At 39.4% G+C, this 19,075-nt stretch overlaps 1 protein-coding gene across 1 annotated transcript in view; it reads right to left on the bottom strand.

Annotated features, from left to right (window-relative positions):
* LOC126210165 (vam6/Vps39-like protein) overlaps positions 1–19,075 on the bottom strand; it is a 106,641-nt gene that overhangs the window by 65,676 nt on the left and 21,890 nt on the right. Inside the window, exons 5-7 of the mRNA XM_049939320.1 lie at positions 17,654–17,840; positions 12,049–12,305; positions 944–1,073 (exon numbers count right to left, since the gene is read on the bottom strand). Of these exons, the coding sequence (XP_049795277.1) occupies positions 944–1,073; positions 12,049–12,305; positions 17,654–17,840 (574 nt within the window). The remainder of the gene's footprint in view (positions 1–943; positions 1,074–12,048; positions 12,306–17,653; positions 17,841–19,075) is intronic.

The following is a 19,075-nucleotide window of genomic DNA, read 5'->3' as shown; positions in this document are numbered from 1 at the left end:
ATGGAATAAGTGTAATAGTTGGTATAAGTGTAGTCATGGGACAGAAGAGAAAACATCTTTGAAAATGAAATGACAAATGAGAAATAATGAATTCATGGTACATTTCCATGCGTTCAAAAACATGGTTCTGCATTCAAAGCATTTGCCCCAGGTTGTACGATGAGCAGATATCAGGAATTGTCAGTAGGGCCACACAGCCTATAACTTTAACTTGACAAACATTACAGTAAGGATGTTAGGCCATACTAGCAATATGTAAACCACAAGTCAAGGCAACAACGACGAATATGTTTGTCATTTCAAAAAGTATAATAGTTTCGAAAAGTCAATTTGAACGATGGGCAGAGATAACAGACTATCGCAGTGATCACAGTAATTGTCTATGGCTATGCTGTATACTAATTATGAAGTTAATAAGTGCTTTAAAACAAATAAAATGATATTTGTAATAAGATAATATGAAAAGGGGGTCTCTTATTCACGATTAGTACATTAGCTTCGTAAAATATAGGTATGGAGCTGGACATCCATGACTTCCGCCTGCCTATGATAGTTAAAAGTCACCTTTATGTAAAAATTATTTAAAAACAGTAAGTATTAGTGCAAAATCAGTATGCAATGTCAGAAGCCAGTTAAAAAACCTTTCTAACAATACCTTGTTCATTCCTGTACAAGTAGTATGCCTTGAGAAAAAGGGATGAGAAATAATATATACGACAAATAATATATGTGTCTGGGTTGTTACATGTTATTCATCAAAACATACCAAGTCCAGAAAAAATTTTTGTGGAGTAAGCCTAAAGAAGGGGTTACTGTCTATGGGGCAGAGGAGTTGTAAAAGTCAGTGACCAACTACAATTAATGAAAGCTTTGTTACAATGACAAGAATGGCAAATTTGAACTAAAAAAGAAAATGTTGTTGTATTTTATTGGGTGACTTTACCTGTTCCCAGTTTGAGAAACTCCTTCATAGACTCATGGAACTGCTTATTCTTGAAAAGGTCAAATGCATACAGTGTCTGTATGTGATAGATGTTCTTCGATTTCTCATCCTCTGACTCATCTGATATGTTCTGTCAACAAAAAAAGTCGAGCAGACTTATTAATTACATGAAAACAGCCCTTCAAGGAATTCACGCGTCACCTTGGCAGCACACTTCACACCGTATTTTCAGCTTACATAAACAACAAGAAACAATTGAAGCAATAATGCTAACCAACAGCACCATACTTCTTAACATACTTAACTATTACAAGACTTGTTTACTACCACGCAGTATTATTTTGCAGCTTCACAACAGCATACTTCTTCACATTGTATCCTGTCCCATTATATTCTGTCTTCAATCAAAGCTTTTTCTCTGCCCAACTCCTAACTATTTCTATTTAAAACCTATGGAACTTGTTCACTTTGACTAGTTCATTCTGTAATCACTTTTCCTTTTCACCAGCTATGGGTAATATCCTAATGAACATAAAAGTTACCATGATTTGTCATTTTTCTGCCCTAAAAAATTGAGACTACTGAAAGTGGTGAAGTTCTATCAGAGTTTGAAAAGAAATATAACTGCTAAACTTTTGATGAAAGCATGAATAGATAGATATGAAAATTACCACACAACAAGTCTAGTTTAGAATGAACAAAAATTCTCACAAGAGTAGACTGCTACTGTATCAAAGAATGCAAGGGAAAATTGAAAGTGGAATAAGAGAGAACCAATTTGGTTCCAGGGGAAGCAGGGAAGCTCAAGATAACATTTTGGTATTCCAGGTGTTAATAGGGGGCACCTTTAGGAAAACCAAGTAAACATTCATAGCATTTGCAGATTTGGGGAAAGTATCTAATAATGTGCAATGAAATGAAATGCTTTTCATTCTTAGGCAGTGTGGTGTCAACTAACTGCATGATATCCTGGAAACCATGGGTGAGTGGAATAGGAATATTCCATTTTCCTTCATTTCCAGAAAGTCTGTGACACTGTGCCACACTGCGCACTGTTAAGAAAGGTATAAGCACATGGAAAAAATTCTCACATATATGAGTGGCTTGAAGCCTTTTTAAGTAATAGAATCCAGTAGGCTGTCCTGGATGGTGCGTGTTCATTGGAGAAAAGGTACTGTCAGGAGTGCCTCAGGGAAGTATGATATGACTGTTCTTGTGAATTTTAAAAAATTCCTAGTGAACTGAATGTTTAAACAATTTGTTTAATACATGCCACAATATTTCAATTGGGCACCTGGTAGTTGAAATATCACGGGATGTGTTGTCTGTCACATTGTTTACTTACAAAGCCAACAAGTGCAGTCCTGACCAAACAAATTTCGGGCTTCTAGCCAGTCACTGTTTATACATCCCATGATATTTCAATAGGGTACTTGCCAGTTGAGATATTATGGGGTATATTACACAACGGCCGGCTGCAAACCCAAAATTTGTTTGGACAGGACAGCTCTTCTTGGCTGTATGCATAGACAGTCTGACAGATAGGGTGAGCAGGTATTTGCTGATGATACTGCAGTGTAAAGGACAGTGTCATCACTGACTGATTACAGAAGAATACAGAAATATCTTTGACAAAATTTGTAAATGACGAGAAAAAAAAAAGAAGACTGTCGGAAAGTGAGCTTTAGGCCAACAAGACCTTTGTTGAAAATAGACAAAAAACACACGCACAATACACATGCATGCAAACGCAACTCACACACATGACCACAGTCTCTGTCAGCTGAAGCCAGACAGAGCAGCCATGCACGATGGGAGAGACAACAGAGTTGTGGGAGTAAGGAGGACGCTGGGGCAAGGAGGGGGAGGGATAGCAAGTTAGGGGTGGAGGACAGTAAGTGCTGCTTAGGAGCGTGCAGGAATGAGGTGGAGAGAGAGAGTGTGCAGCTATGTGCAATCGGGAGGTTAGATTGGGGGCGGGGGGGGGGGGGGGGGGGTGAGGTGGAAAAGGAGAGAAGTAAAAAGACTGGGTGTGTTGGTGGAATAGAGGAATGTGTATTGCTGGAATAGGAACAGGGAAGGCGCTAGATGGGTAAGGACAAGGGCTAATGAAGATTGAGACCAGGAGGGTAGCGGGTGTAGGATATATTGCAGTGATAGTTCACACCTGCGCAATTCAGAAAAGCTGGTGTCGGTGAGAAGAATCCAGATGGCACAGGCTATGAAGAAGTCACTGAAAGGAAGAACATCGTGTTGGGCGGTGTGCTCAGCAACAGGTTGGTCCAGCTGTTTCTTTGCCACAGTTTGTCGGTGGAGGTCATCATTGAGTGTGATGGCTTCTTGGGCTGAGTAGGACCAGATGAAGCGAATAGGAGAGGTGGTGTTGAGGTTCTGGAGAAATGTGAATAGGATGTCCTTGATCCAGATCACATAGATGTTATCAACGAATGTGAACCTGGTGGGGGGTTTGGGATTCGTCTAGATGGCCCATACATCCTTCTGTCCCCACCACCACCATCTACTCCAGTCCGGTCACAGACAACACCATCAAAGGCAGTGCTACACGTGAAACCAGTCATGTGATCTATAAGCTAAGCTGCTGCCACTGTGCTGCATTCTACTTGGGCGTGACAACCAACAAGCTGTCTGAAAGTGTGAATGGCTACTGACAAACTGTCGCCAAGAAACAACTGGACCACCCTGTCGCTGAGCACGGCACCCGACATAACATTCTTCATTTCAATGGCTGCTTCACACACTGTGCCATCTGAATCCTTCCCACCAACACTTGTTTTTCTGAACTGGAAAGGTGGGAACATCCCCTGCAATATATCCTATGTACCCGTAACCCTCTTGGCCTCAATCTTTGTTAGACATTCTCCTTACACTTCCAGCCCCTTCCCTGTTTCCATTCTAGCACTACACATTCCTCAATTCCACCAATGCACCCAGTCTTTTTACTTCTCTCCTTTTCCGCTAACCCCCCCCTCCCCCATCCATTGTCTGGACTCCCAACTGCACCTAGCTGGAAATGCTGTCTCCATCTCATCCTCGCACACTCCCACAAGAAGCATTTACTGTCCCCCACCCCTAGCATGCTATCCTTCCCACTCCTCACCCTGGTCTCCTCCTTACTCCCACCACCCAGCTTCCTCTCCCATAAAGCACTGCTGCTCACAGTCTGGCTTCAGCAGCCAGAGACTGTGGTCCTGTGTGTGTGTGTGTGTGTGTGTGTGTGTGTGTCTGGTCTATTTTCGCCAAAGGCCTTGTTGGCTGGAAGCTCGCTTTCCAACAGTCTTTTTGTTGTGCTTATCTGTGACTCGGCATTTCCGCTATATGGTGAGTAGCGACTATCCTTTCCATAATATAGTTGCATTCCGTCCTGGATTTTCCATCGTTAGAATTTCTAAGTGTGTGACAAGTGGCAGTTTTCTCTAGATGTGGAAAATTTAAGTTAATGAAGATGAGGAAAAACAATACCATATTGTTTGCATGTATAATAGCAGTGTGCTGCTTGACATAGTCATGTGGACTATGTAGGTGTAAAATTGAAAAGCTACAAAAATGGGATGAGCACACAAGGTCGGTTGGAGGGAAGGTGAATGGTCAACTTTGGATTATTGGGAAAAGTCCAGGAAATTGTAGCTCATCTGTAAAGGAGACAGTGAAGAGTGTACTCTTGCAACCCATTCTTGGGTACTGCTCGAGTATTTGGCATCCCCGACAGACTGGATAACAGGACGACATGGAAGCTATTCAGAGGTGTGCTGCTAGATCTGTTACCACTATGTTTCACCAAGACATGATATTACGGCAATGGTCTGTGTACTCAATAACCGAAGAGAAGACGATGTTCTTTTTGCAAAGCCCTACTGAATATATTGCGCTGTTATAAGTTATCACCATTAGTTAACAGAGCCACGAGGATAGCCAAAAACTCATCATCAACAATTGATCACATCATCACAGACATAGATAAAGAAAGTTGTGAAATTATTGTAGATAACCTTGGCCTTTCTGATCACTCCTGTCAAATCCTAAAATTAAACATAAATATAGACAATACAACTAAAACATACACATACAGAAGGGTTTTCTCCAAACCAAACAGATCAGAATTTGCCAAGCAATAAACAGTATAACTTGGGAAGAAGTGTATGCTGAAACTAGTGTAAATAAGAAATTTTCTAAATTCATGTCACTATTTAAACTTAGATTTGATGAAGCATTCCCAAAGGTGCAAACTGCAGTACACTCACACAAAAGAAATACCTGGGTGACCAAAGGAATAAGGAAATCCTCTGCAACACTCAAACAACTGAACAGGTTAAAAAACTACCATAGTGATCCTGGTTTCCTAAACTACTACCACACATACAAAAGAATATACAGAAGAGTATTACGAGATGCAAAAAAAGCCCACAATGACAGTATTATAGAAAAGGCAGAAAATAAAATTAAAGCAGCCTGGACTGTTACCAAACAGGAAACAAACAGTAATAAATTAAAAACAGTAAACATTCAAATTAAACATAATGGTGCTATTATACATAACACAAATACACTAGTAAATACTGTAAATGAGTACTTCAGCAGTGTTGCTACCAAGCTACAGCAAAAGTTTGGCAAAAAACAGCCTGAACAAAAATTGAACTATATGGATAACTCAATGTTACTGTTACCGACTTCTACAGAAGAAGTAAGGATGGTTGTGAAGAATCTAAAGAATAAAACATCAGCAGGTTTAGATGAAGTGCCAGTGTGCTTACTGAAGGACTGCATTGACAGCATACAACATCCTTTGGCACACATCATAAATGAATCTTTCACTGCAGGCTGCTTCCCAGAATACTTAAAATGTGCAAAAGTCCTGCCTCTATTTAAGAAAGGCGATCCAGAAAATATAGAAAACTATAGGCCCATCTCATTACTCTCATCCTTTTCCAAGGTAATAGAAAATATAATGAAAAAGAGACTAATGGATTTCCTAAACAAGTGCAACCTACTGTGTAAAGAACAGTTTGGTTTCAGGCCAGGAAGAAGCACAGATTCAGCAGTAGCTCACTTCACAAATTTTGTCTTAGAAGCACTTGACGAAGGTGAACAAGTAACAGGCATATTCCTTGACCTTAGCAAAGCATTTGACACGGTAGACCACAAAATACTACTAAACAAAATGGAGGCACTAGGAATAAGGGGAACAGTAAATAAGTGGTTTCAATCGTACTTGGAAAATAGGGTACAGTGTGTAGAGATCTCACAAATGAAGTTCAGCAGATTGACAAAACACATTTCCAAACCAGAACATATTAACATAGGAGTCCCTCAGGGGAGTGTGTTAGGGCCAATACTCTTCCTAATATATATCAATGATTTTCCCCAGAGTGTCAAATACGGGGAAGCAATACTATTTGCAGATGATAGCAGCATCCTTATCAGTGACGAGTTACCAGACAAATTGAGAGACAAAGCTGAAGAAACTCTCGATCATGTATGCAAGTGGGTAGTAAGCAACAAATTAACCCTCAATATTAAAAAAACAAACAGTATTAATTTCCACATAAATAAAAAACATAATAGCATAGGCCTAAAAGTTAAAGATGAACTTATAGATTGTGTCACAAACACAAAATTCCTAGGAATGCATGTTGACTCACAGCTTAACTGGACTGACCATATTGCAGCACTAGAAAAGAAAATTGCTACTGCTTGCTATGCACTCAGGATAATTATGTCAGTATGTAATAGTTCATGTGCTAAGACGACATACTTTGCATATGTACATTCAATAATTAGTTATGGCATAACCTTCTGGGGTACAAATGTGCAGAACATACAAGCAATTTTCAAGCTGCAAAAGAGGGCAGTACGAATAATAACAAAAAGCAGCAAGAGAGCTCACTGTACTGATTTATTCAAAACCATGGGAATCTTGACAGTACCATGTGAATACATCTTTCAGACTGTGATATATATAAAGAAGCACATTGACCAGTACACACAAAACAGATCTATACACCAACACTGGACTAGATCCTGCCACCATTTGCATCTCATACGAAAAAACAAAACAAAAACCCAAAATAGTTTATTATTTAATGGATTAAAAATGTATAATAGACTTCCAGAGGAGATCAAAGCTGAAACTGGAATACATGCCTTTAGGAAAGCTGCAAAAAATTATTTAGCAGATAAATGTTACTATACTGTCAAAGAATACTGTAAATGACGTGTTCACCTCAATTCATGCAAGAGTACCTTTGTAAATTTATATTTATCTTTAATTAAGACTGGTATGTATTTGTTTTGTGTAATCCATGCAAGAATACATTTGTAAATTTATATTTATTTGTAACTAAGATTGGTCTGTATTTGTTTTGTGTACAAACGATTAAGTTTCACCATAGAAATATGTACTACCAGAAGTACTATTATGTATATACTCATACCATGTATACAGTTGACGACATCCATACAACACAAGTTGTCTACGGATGAATAAATAAAACTGACAAAGTTCAGAGAAATGGCATTTGTGGCAGACTGCAGAAAAATCCTACTGCCACCGACATACATCTAGCATAAGGACTGCAAAGGCAAGAGAAATTGGAGCTCTTACAGACACATACAGACAATCATTTTTCCCATACCACATACAAGCAGAACAGGAAAGTGAATGATTAACAATGGTACAGGATGTTCTTTGCTATGCATCGTGTGGTGGCTTGCAGAGCACATATGTAGATGTAACTGTAGATTAGAACTGAATGATAATTGACTCTTTCTACGAGAAGCAGATTGTAACAGTCAGACTGAAAGAAAGAGGCAACAGGCCAAAATCTGGAAAAGCGTAAGGCAGGGTTGCTCACTGTCACCACTGATGTGTAGTTTATATACTGAAGAGGCAATTAGGAAAGTAAAGGGCTATCTAGATGTGGGAGTTGTTTGCAACAGACAGAAAATCTGAACAACACTGTTCGCTGGTGACGTAGCAGTAGTCGCTGAAAGTAAATAGGGACAATTGGGTGGTCAATGAAATGATACTAATGCTATATGATAGCTATAATGTGTGCATACACAAAATGAACAAGCTGGATGCATGTACGAGGATGAACCAAATATAAACGGGATTTTATTAAAAAAAAAAAAAAAAAAATCATTTATTGAAAAACAAAAGGCAGTTACAATTTATATTCCAACATAGTTTCCCACTTTAGAAACACATTTTACCCTATGAGAAGGAAGGTTTTTTATCACAGCGTCATAGAATGAAGCTAGTTGTGCCAGCAGCCAATATCACACGAACTCCTCTGTGCCCTTGTCATCTTCAAATCTGTGTCGTCCTACAATCTCTTTAATGGTCCAAACAAATGGAAATCACAGAGTAATAGGTCCAGGATGTAAGGAGGATGATCAAATTGTGTTGGTGCATTTCCCATAGTTTGGAGACTGCTAGAGCTGCATTATGCGGCCTGGCACAGTCGTGGAGGACAACGACCTGTTCAATTAGTCGGTCTCGTTTTTTGCAGCAACACACATCCCTCAGCTTCTCCGATAGCTCACAGTACAACACAGTGTCAACTGTGCATTGCTCGTGCAAAAAATCAATGAACGAAATGTCTCGTCGATTTAAAAAAAAATAGTTGAAAGAACCTCACCAGCTGACAGTCGAGTCTTGGCTTTCACCGGGTTTCCCTCCCCTGTCCTCTGCCACTCCTTACTAGGTTGTTTGGATGCATGGTGTAGTGGTAGACCCACATTTTGTCACAGGTGATGATCCCACTCAAAAACGCATCACCTTCTTTAGTAAACCTTACTTTAAACCTCTGACACCTACAAATGTCTCAAACTTCTGATTTTCAGTCAAAAGGCTGGGGAGCCATCTGGAACACACTTTAGGGACCTGTGGGTCATTTGTGATGATCACTTGTTGCACCTGTAACTTATTCTTACTTGTTTTGCAATTTTTAATACTCTCGCCCATCAATCGCCTTCAAGAATGTCATAAACTGCACAAATGTTTTCATCTGCAATGATGGTCCGGGAATGGCAATTAAGCAGCTGATTTTTCACATGTTCTCTTTCTTCCTTGAACTTTTTACTTCAGGCAAAGACATGTGTCGTCAACAATGTTCAATCACCGAACTGTGCAGTCAATCTCTGTAAAATTTCTGTTGCTTGAACTCCTTCAGGAGCAAGAAATTTTATAATTATACACTGAGCAGTGGAAGGGTGCACCTGTTGCTCCAACATCATGAGCATTACTGACAAAACTGTTTTAAGTATGTAGTGGCTGGCTCTCCCCACACCTAAAGGCTTCATCTGACAATAGTAGAAGTGTCGGTCTGTTAATGTTCAGGAACAAAAGTCCCATTGTATTTGACTCCCTCTCACACGTTCAACTAAAACAAGAATTCTGCTGTCTCAAAAAGGAGGGAGATGCAATGACTGCACAGCACAAAAGAGCTTTACTGAAAAGAAAAGAAACAGTTGCTAACATCCAAAAATATAAACCATGAGACCACAGAAAAGGTCAGTAACAGACGTGCTTTGAGCATAGCTCTGTATGATTCTGATATACGGACAAGAGAGAAGAGAGAAATGAAATTACTAGAAGCCACTGAAATATGTTGTTGCAAGTGTGTTGATAACCTTGTGAATTGATCAAGTAAAGAATGAAGAGGCACTGAAATGAATCAAAAGAAAAAATAGTCTAACAACAAAGAACATAATGAAATGAACAGTTTGGTCACTTATTAAAGCTTGAGTCATTACTGAAAATTATAGTGGAAAGGGTAGCAAAGGGCAAGAATCTTACAGGCAGGCCTCGACTGTTAGCGGTCAGGGAGGTGGCAGTTGTGCTGGAATGCAGAGAGGATGCCAAGCAGGTGGCTCTGACAGAGAGCTGAATCTAAACAAAGTTGATGACAAAAAAACAACAGTGTCAGATCATTGACATAATATGGCCAAAAGAATAGGCCCCGTGAAGTCCCACTCTTATTTCAAAAAATCATAATTTGGAAGGTATTAGGTACAGATAATCGTGGTTTGTTATAAAACATTTAGCAGATCTCAAAGTTTTTCCCTTTGTCCTTTTGTTGCAGTATCAACTCAAAGTGTGCTGAAATTCTGACAGGTCAGGGGAAGGGAAAATATGTTATCTGGTATGCACAATCTCAATCTGTGATAACAGTACTGCAAAATGATAGACACCAGTATGGGAGGGCACCACCAGGGGAAAAAAGATGTGTAATGAGATGGTTCAAAAACTGTAAGGAGACAGGCAGTGTTAAATACCTTCCTTGAAGATCCCATGTGCCTCACGCACACATTGACACAGTGCAAGTTGGATTTCAAAGTAAGCCCAGAAATCAATTTGTCATGCATTACATGAATTGCAGGAAGTAAGATCAACTGTCCATAAAGCAGTTATGCCTTTTATCCTCTGTGGTATTCCTTCACGTGTTCCACACTGACCTTTATAAAAGCTGACAATGACTGCCTGAAAAAGTGCTTGTTTTCAGATGAAACAATGTTCCACATTTCTAGATATGTGAATCACCACATCAGGATTTGGGGCTCTAAAAACCCACTCAACAGATGTGAACACACCCGTAATAACCACATGCTGGCCTAAGGCACAATAGGGCGACAGGCTCATTTTTCTTTGCAAAGCAAACCATAATGGGAAATGAAACTTCCTGGCAGATTAAAACTGTGTGCCGGACCGAGACTCAAACTCGGGACCTTTGCCTTTCGCGGGCAAGTGCTCTACCAACTGAGCTACCCAAACACGACTCACGCCCTGTCCTCACAGCTTTACTTCTGCCAGTACCTCGTCTCCTACTTCCAAACTTTACAGAAGCTCTCCTGCGAACCTGCAGAACTAGCACTTCTGAAAGAAAGGATATTGTGGAGACATGGCTTAGGCACAGCCTGGGGGATCTTTTCACAATGAGACTTTCACTCTGCTGCGGAGTGTGCGCTGATATGAAACTTCCTGGCAGATTAAAACTGTGTGCTGGACCGAGACTCGAACTCCGGACCTTTGCCTTTCGCAGGCAAGTGCTCTACCAACTGAGCTACCCAAGCACGACTCTCGCCCCGCCCTCACAGCTTTACTTCTGCCAGTACCTCGTCTCCTACCTTACAAACTTTACAGAAGCTCTCCTGCGAATCTGTGAGGACGGGGCATGAGTTGTGCTTGGGTAGCTCAGTTGGTAGAGCACTTGCCCGCGAAAGGCAAAGGTCCCGAGTTTGAGACTCGGTCTGGCACACCGTTTTACTCTGCCAGGAAGTTTCATATCAGCGCACACTACTCCGCTGCAGAGTGAAAATCTCATTCTGCATAATGGGAAATGTTTACCTAGTTTCTGCTACCACAGATCAAAGAACTGCAGCTGCCCGTCATCTTCCAGCGAGATGCTGCACCCCAACATTGGAATTTAAATGTGCTGCTTGTGATGAATGACACATTTCCTGAGAGGTGGCTGGATCATGATGGTTCCCCCACACAGGCCCCATGCTCTCCCACTGTAACACAGCAGATTGCAACTGGGTGCCAGACCAAGACTCAGGACTTTCACCTGTCATGGGCAATTCCTCTCTATCAACTGAGCAACCCAAGTACAAGTTATAATGTGCCAGGAAGTTTCATATCAGTGTGCACCCCACTGAAGAGTGAAAATCTCATTCTGGAACCATCAGACTTCTTTTTGTCTGGGTTATGTTGGGGATTGTGTGTACACAACACCATTCAAGACACTGCTACCCTTCATGTAAAAATCAATGGAGTAATGACAACTGTAAATGCTCCAGTGCTGATCCAAACACGGGCAGAACTCAAATAACATCGCAATGTCCTACGAGCGATGAGTAAGGCACACACTGAAATTCTGGGATTAAAAAAAAAACACTTGACAGCTGCTAAATGTTTTACAACAAACCACAATGCTCCATCTCCAATCATTTCCAAGATCTGACTTTTTGAAATGACAGTGGGACTTGCTTTAGGGATATGTTAGCATTCTAAGCTGAGTGACAACAGAGATCAGCCCAGCTGTCAGTCTGAGTATCCCTATCCCATAGTACTCCATGCTACTAACCGTAAGCCGCAGAGCGAGCTGGAACTGGCGCTGCTCCAGCAAGGTGGAGATCTGGCGAGACAGCTCGGCGGCCTGGAGGCACCAGACGAAGGCGGGAGAGGCGAGGTAGAGCAGCCCCCGCCGGCAGGGCGCCACCAGTCTCGGCCGCTGCGGGGGTGGCAGCGCAATGCTCTGCACCAACAGTGGGGCGCCCGGCTCCAGAGTGCGCACCTCCAAGCCTTCCGGCAGGACCGCCACCAGGTACGGCTCGTCGTATGCTGAAAGTGTTAGTGCATCATGGAGTCACACGCAGCTGTCACTGAAAGGTCACTGTAATATCTCCCAAATAAATACACACTTACCAAATACATTTCATATGAGCAAAAATATTAGTTAGTACATTCATTGTGGGAAAGTTCACTTGAGAAGACTGTAAAATTACAAAAAGACAGAATGGCTGGTCAATACTAGGAGGCAGGATGGACAACATCAAAGAGAGAATAGCAGTGTGTCAGCTCCATTCCAGAGAGGACAGAAGGATAGAGTGAAAAGTAAAGAAGTATTAAGAAGAAGAGAAATGGAAGCAGAATGAATACCAGATTTAAGAAATATGAGGAAAGCAGAAAAGGAGATGTAGGAAAATCAAAGAGAGAGAGGAAGAGGGAGCAGTGGAAGTGAAGATAAAAACATGATGGATTAAACAATGAAATTTTACCTGCTCAGACTTTTTTCCCCAATGGCAGAATTTAATTTTTACTCTAATAATTTTTTATCTGCACCCCCCCCCCCCTCTCTTACTGGCTTTTTCCCTCCTTTCTCCTATTTCTTAACTGTGTTCTACATTCTACTTTTCATTTCTTTTCCTCTTTAATCTGTCTTTGACCGGGTATTCTTTTTTATATCCTGACAACAAATGGGTCCACCCCAAACTGGGGTCTGAGTGAATAGGCTGAGAGGCTGTGGATCTCCTATAAAACTGTTCCCTAACATTTTGTCTCTGACTGCAGAAGACACAAGACACCTTCAGAGGTAACACACTGCCTCCCGCAGCCAGAGATGAAACATTAGGAAACGATTTTATATATTAACCATAGCCTCTCAGCCCAGAAGTTCCAACTAAATACATCTGTTAGTTCCTTCCACAGAGAGGAAAGAGGGATATAGGTTGGGGAACGTTAGATAGGAGGGACAATCATAGTGTAGGCAGCCTCCTTAGTAGATCTGTTGCATCTTCTAAGTGCTCTGTGAATAAAACAGTCTTTGATTTGCTTTCACCGCCTAATCTATGCTATTGTTCCAATTTAAGTTGTCCATAATTGTAATTTCTAAGTATATTGCTGGACCTTTATGGGTGTGTTATTTACCCGGTAAATGAAATTTAAGGGATTCTTTGTAGTATTCACGCGGATGTGGCAGAAAACTGCTACAAATGAACAAGGCCTTGAGGAATGGTACAAATGTAATTGTGAGATAGTGGAATGTTGATCAATGGTACAATCTGTGGCATAGTGGGTATGATGATCTGTCTCCCAGCTACCGGCTCCGGAACAACCATAATGAACGTGACACAGCCCTCGTTGTATTGACCAGAGAAGGTGACAGATGTTTTAACAACCCACAGGGTGTATAAGGGGATAAAAAAACAAAAGGTCTTGGATTTTTCCCAGGTTTCCCAGTTCAAAATGCACTTTTCATGGTCAAAAACACATTTTATTCTGAAGAAAAAAACAAAAGAAGAAGAAGAACACATTTTGGGAAGCTCTTTGATGTGCGGCAACATTTAATCTCCATATTTTGCATTATGAAAGTATAAACAAGAATTCCAGCTGATATAGCACAGTTGCTTCCCCAGCACTGAAATCAAGATTGCAATGTGCTTCTGCCAGTAAATCATAGCTCACATCATGTGATTTCACCAGGCAGAGACAGCAGATATTCAGAGCATAGGATCTGTGATGTAGTCAGCTAATGGCAACATCAGTGTCAAGTAATACGAACACACAAATAGAAAAACTTAAAGGTTTAAATTAATATTCATACAGCATAGCTACCAGAAAAGCTGTGCTTTCACATATAATATTTGTTGTCAAAATTTTTTTGCTGCTTTTTCCCAATGGCGTTATTAGGCAGAATTCTAAGAGTACAGCTTAAATTGCAGCAGCTGAATATTTCTGACAAGCATGATTAAAATTTCACTGCTTTGCACCGAACATTTTGTAGATTACCTGGGTGAATACATGTTCTGTCCAGCACTTTGACTTTTCCATAGAAAAGTCAATTATGTGTGCAACTGCTCAAGAACTCATTGGCACGTTTTTAGAGAATAATTATACTATTTTCCATCATTATTGCGTAATTTGTAATAAGTGAAAGAGCTAAAATACAAAAAACTAATTTTGAAACGTGGACTTTTTTAGTGTGTGTTGCCCTTTAAGATATATCAAACGCAAATGTGCCAGTAAAATATTAAATAATGGCATAAATGGCTGGTCTTCTGGGCCTGAAACTTTTCTAAATGGCCAGTTCTCTAACAATTCAATGCACATTGTCATACTAACATAATTAATCTTGCATAAAAGAAATTTACTATGAAAGTAATGCTTTACAAACAATCATTTGCATATTTTCCTGCGACCTGTTACAAATGTATACAACTGTGACGCCACATTCATTGAAACGAAGCCAACAAGAAAGACGCATTGAAAGCAGTTTCTTATTACAAAATATTGCATAGTCTTTTACACATTTTGCTGCTGGCAGACGCTTGTGTGTGCACTGTGTTTTGTTGTTGTAAATGGTACATCTGCTTTGCAACTAAATTTTTATTTTGGTGTTATTCTCTTGTTTATGCTTTATTACTGCAGTATGATTTGGCAGTAGTGGGCAAAAGTAAAATTCTTTGTTAGAGTTATCTGTTCTTATCAGTCAAAACTACAAAAATTTAACTGAAGACTAAAATAATGAAAAATTCTCGGAAGTCTAAAAAAATTCCAGGTTATTTCCACATTTTCCTGGATGAAAGATTTCCTGGGGTTTTCCCAGATTTCCCGGTTGTCCCAAGGCATATACACCCTGAGCCCAGAACCAGACCTATTTAAATAGCAACCTACACCTGGACCTCCTTCATTCTCTGAATGACCTTATAGTCTACCATAAAGAGTCAAATAACTGCTATACAAATGTTCGAACATGTTTAAGACAGTGTCATGATACGCAATGCCATCTCATTGTGATCACAATTATTTCAGTTTCTAGAGCTGTACTGATTTTGGTTTTGATTTGTGCAACCTATCTGAGGTAGAAAACGTCCCACCCCCTGAACTTCCAGTGCATCTACCAGTTGAATGGGTAAATTGTAGTAAGTAAGGATTAGTTAAAGTAAATAAACTATTTGGTAAACAAGCAGAAGTGTGAAGCATACGTAGTAGTTGAGCTAGATTGTCTACTGTGAAATGTTTGCTCAGGAATTTGCAAAGATGGGAGAATTTAGTAATGTATTGCACGTAATGTAATGTAATGTAATGACTTAATGCGATCAGGTTACTGTAGGGAAGCAAGATAGTCCAGTGGAATAAACATGAAAAATAGTACTTAGAATTAAGAAAACAGTAAATGAACCTTGTGGTTTAAGCTTAACTAGTATAAGTGGAAAAAATAGGTGTACTGTATATAACTGTCAGCTATTAAATGTGTGTTGAGATTTTGCAGAGGAACCACAAGCAAAAATCCAGAGGCCATATTTTCTACAGCTGCCAATGTTGAGAGGGGGGCTGTCAATAATCACATGGAAATTGTCTGGGAGCCCATCGCTGGAGAATTTTAAAAATTAGAAGCCTGATTTAGGCACTTAAACACTCTATTCGAGACACTTTCCTATCCTAAATAAAAAAGTTTTTCCAGGAATAAAAACAACTATAAATTTTAAAAAATCAGGAAAAATGGAAAAGAGTAAAAATTATTTTAGGAAAGATCAAGGGGTACTTTTACAGTACTTACTTTTTTTATTGTGACCATTTTTCACTTCAGTGCATGTTATTAGCTCTGTACATGGCATACTTAGGCTCTGTAAGATCCGATGCCAATTTTATATTTAAGTGTCACATATAGACAAGTCTTTCAATTGGCACACTACATGTTGCTGTATCCACTGTCAAATGTGTGGTATTAGAATGAAATAGAACCGAACTTTTAAGAAAGCTCTACAACAGAGAGCTACAATCATGTGTTTTAAATGGTGATTAAATGGATGACACACACATTACTAGACAAAGTCAACAATTCCCACACTAGGTACAGATAGTTTGTGATTCTATGCAATATAGCTTCTGAAGAAGACAGTTTTAAAAAGTGTCCAAACCAGAGTTGAGATTTAGTAAACCTGTATTTTGCAACTAGTTGGCTGTTATTCTCCATCCACTGAATATTTTTCACTATAATTTTTTTTCACTTCTTACTGCAATTAACATGACAGGCAAGTCCATGGCTACTGATATTGAACCAAGTGACATCACAGAGTTCGAGGTATTCGTCTGGAAGCTGTTGCAGTTTTTCAAACCACGTGATGTCACAAAATGCATAATTCACCTATCTATCCACACTTAATAATACACATCACAATGATGCTATTATAGTAATATCCATAATCTTTTAATTCATTTAAATAGTGCTGGGAGTTAATTATTATAGACCAATGAAATTTTCAGTAGTTTTGTGACATTCGTGTACAGTGGTTTTATTCATCTTTCTAGAATTCAAAAACACTGCAGACATAGTGTTAGCTCCTAAGAAGTTTTTTAGTTTTGGAAGATCTACAGAAGCTTCCACCATATTATTTTTTTCCATTTACACTTCAGATATCATTTGCAGGATTTAATTTCACATTATCATTTGTGTAAGGCTTGTCTTTACAGAAACTGTTAATAGTTGCCAAAGGACCAAAAAAATGGCTAATTGCTTGCGTTTCTGATGAAACAACTAAAAAAAATTCCTTAGGAGCTAACACTACATATGCAGAGCTTTTGAATTCTAAAAAGATGAATAAAACAACTGTATATGGATGTCACAAAACTACTGAAAAAAATCATCGGTCCGTAATAATTTAATGCTATGTGAACTCAAATGGGAGTCCCCAGAGAAAACCCAAATTTTTTCGCAAAACACTATTGAGAAAGTTTAGAGAACTGGCCTTTGCAACAGACTGCAGGACAATCCTACGGCCACCAACAAACGTCTTGCAAAAGGACCACAAAGATAAGAGAAACTGAGGTGTATACTGAAGCAGAAAGACAGTTGGTTTTTCCCCTCACTTCATTTTTGAATGGAACAGGAAAAGGAGTGACTTGGAGTGCTAGAGTGCTACAAGGTAAGGTGGCTGTCAAAGCACATAGATTGGGGGGGGGGGGGGGGGGGCACTAATAACTGAGTATTACAAGTTCAGGTGGAACCAGAAAGTTTACCACGGAAATATCATATACACTACACAAAAAATAGTTTTCAAAGGAAAGGAGGCAGTCAATTGTAGCAGGTCTTTCAAATTTTGGGTATTTCCTTCAGCAGACTGAATATGGCCTTCTTGAGATAATGCCATAATTCCTCCGGCATTCTGAGATAATGGAATTAAGCTCACCAATTGCCACTGGGACATCCGACCACTTGACAGCATGCTTATAGGCTGGGGTTGCTGTTGTCGTCATGAAGATAGATTGTTGGTCCTTTCCAAGTGCGAATATTCCGTTTGACAGTTTTGTGACACTTGGCTCCTGATGCTTGCCCATTGGAAACAATTCCTGTTGTGTCCCTGTTGAATTTGAGAGCTGAAAGAACAAATTGGGGCTGCTGTTAAACAGTGCTTGAAGGACACAAAACTACTGAATGTTATGGAATATAATCTTTCACATATATTTAACACAAATTACTGCACCAAAGACAGATACCCCCAGAGAGCCCTATCAATTGCTGTTGAAAACCAAAATTAACAGCATCGTAGCTGAAGCTTTACCAGTATAACAGGGTGTACATTGCACAAGGTAGAGATAGCTCACACATCTGCTGATGATAAATTTTTGGTAGAAAAATTGTCAGACAAGAAACACACACACACACACAGTGCTTCTCAGGGTTCAATTCTGTTTCTAACATACATCAATGGCTTTTCAGAAAGCATACAAGATGGAAAAAAAGTTCTCTTTGCTGATGACAGTAACATTATAGTCACTGATAAAATACCAGAACTCCTATTACAGAAAACAAATGAAATCCTCAAGACTGTCTATGATTAAGCAGTATGTAATAAAGTGACACTGAATATAGTTGATAAATCTATAGATTGTGTAACAAACACAAAGCTTTCAGGAAGGAATACTGACAGTCAATTGACATGGAATGAACACGCAAGGATGCTGGCAAAAATAATGGCTTCCGTACGTTTTATTTTTAAGTTTCTATAATCATTTGGTAACAGTTAATGTCCTGTTGTGACGTACTATTCCTAGACATACTATTCCTATGTATAGAAAGTTCTTAACTGTGGGATTCTTTTCTGGGATCAAAAACACAAAACAAGGACACAATTTTTAGACTGCATAAAAGGACAGTACGAATAATAACTAGAAATAATGTTCAAGCTCACTGTAAAGAACAATTTAAAAAACTGGTAATCACACTGCATTAAATGAGTACATCCACCAATCTGTTGTGCAAATCAGGGAAAACATTACTAAGTATTTCTATACATAATTGTAGAGCAAGAGTACATTTGGGCTTACATTTACCAGGGTAAACAACCAAAAAACTCAAAACAGCATTTTCTATCAGAGAATAAAACTGTATAATAAACTGCACAAAGAGAAGAAAATATTAGAATACTTAACTGCTTAAAAAATGGAGTTTCATATATATTCTCCTTAAATAATATACACTACACAATGAATGACTGCTTGCAGGACTCAAGAAAGTGGTTAATAATGAAGGGCTCAACTACAACACGCTGTCACTTTACTTGACATGACCACAATGTAACACTTTTACAAGAAAATCATGTGTCAAGATC

The sequence above is a fragment of the Schistocerca nitens genome, chromosome 10 (assembly GCF_023898315.1).
Source record: "Schistocerca nitens isolate TAMUIC-IGC-003100 chromosome 10, iqSchNite1.1, whole genome shotgun sequence".
Classification (NCBI taxonomy): domain Eukaryota; kingdom Metazoa; phylum Arthropoda; class Insecta; order Orthoptera; family Acrididae; genus Schistocerca; species Schistocerca nitens.
This window is presented reverse-complemented; position numbering and strand designations above follow the sequence as displayed.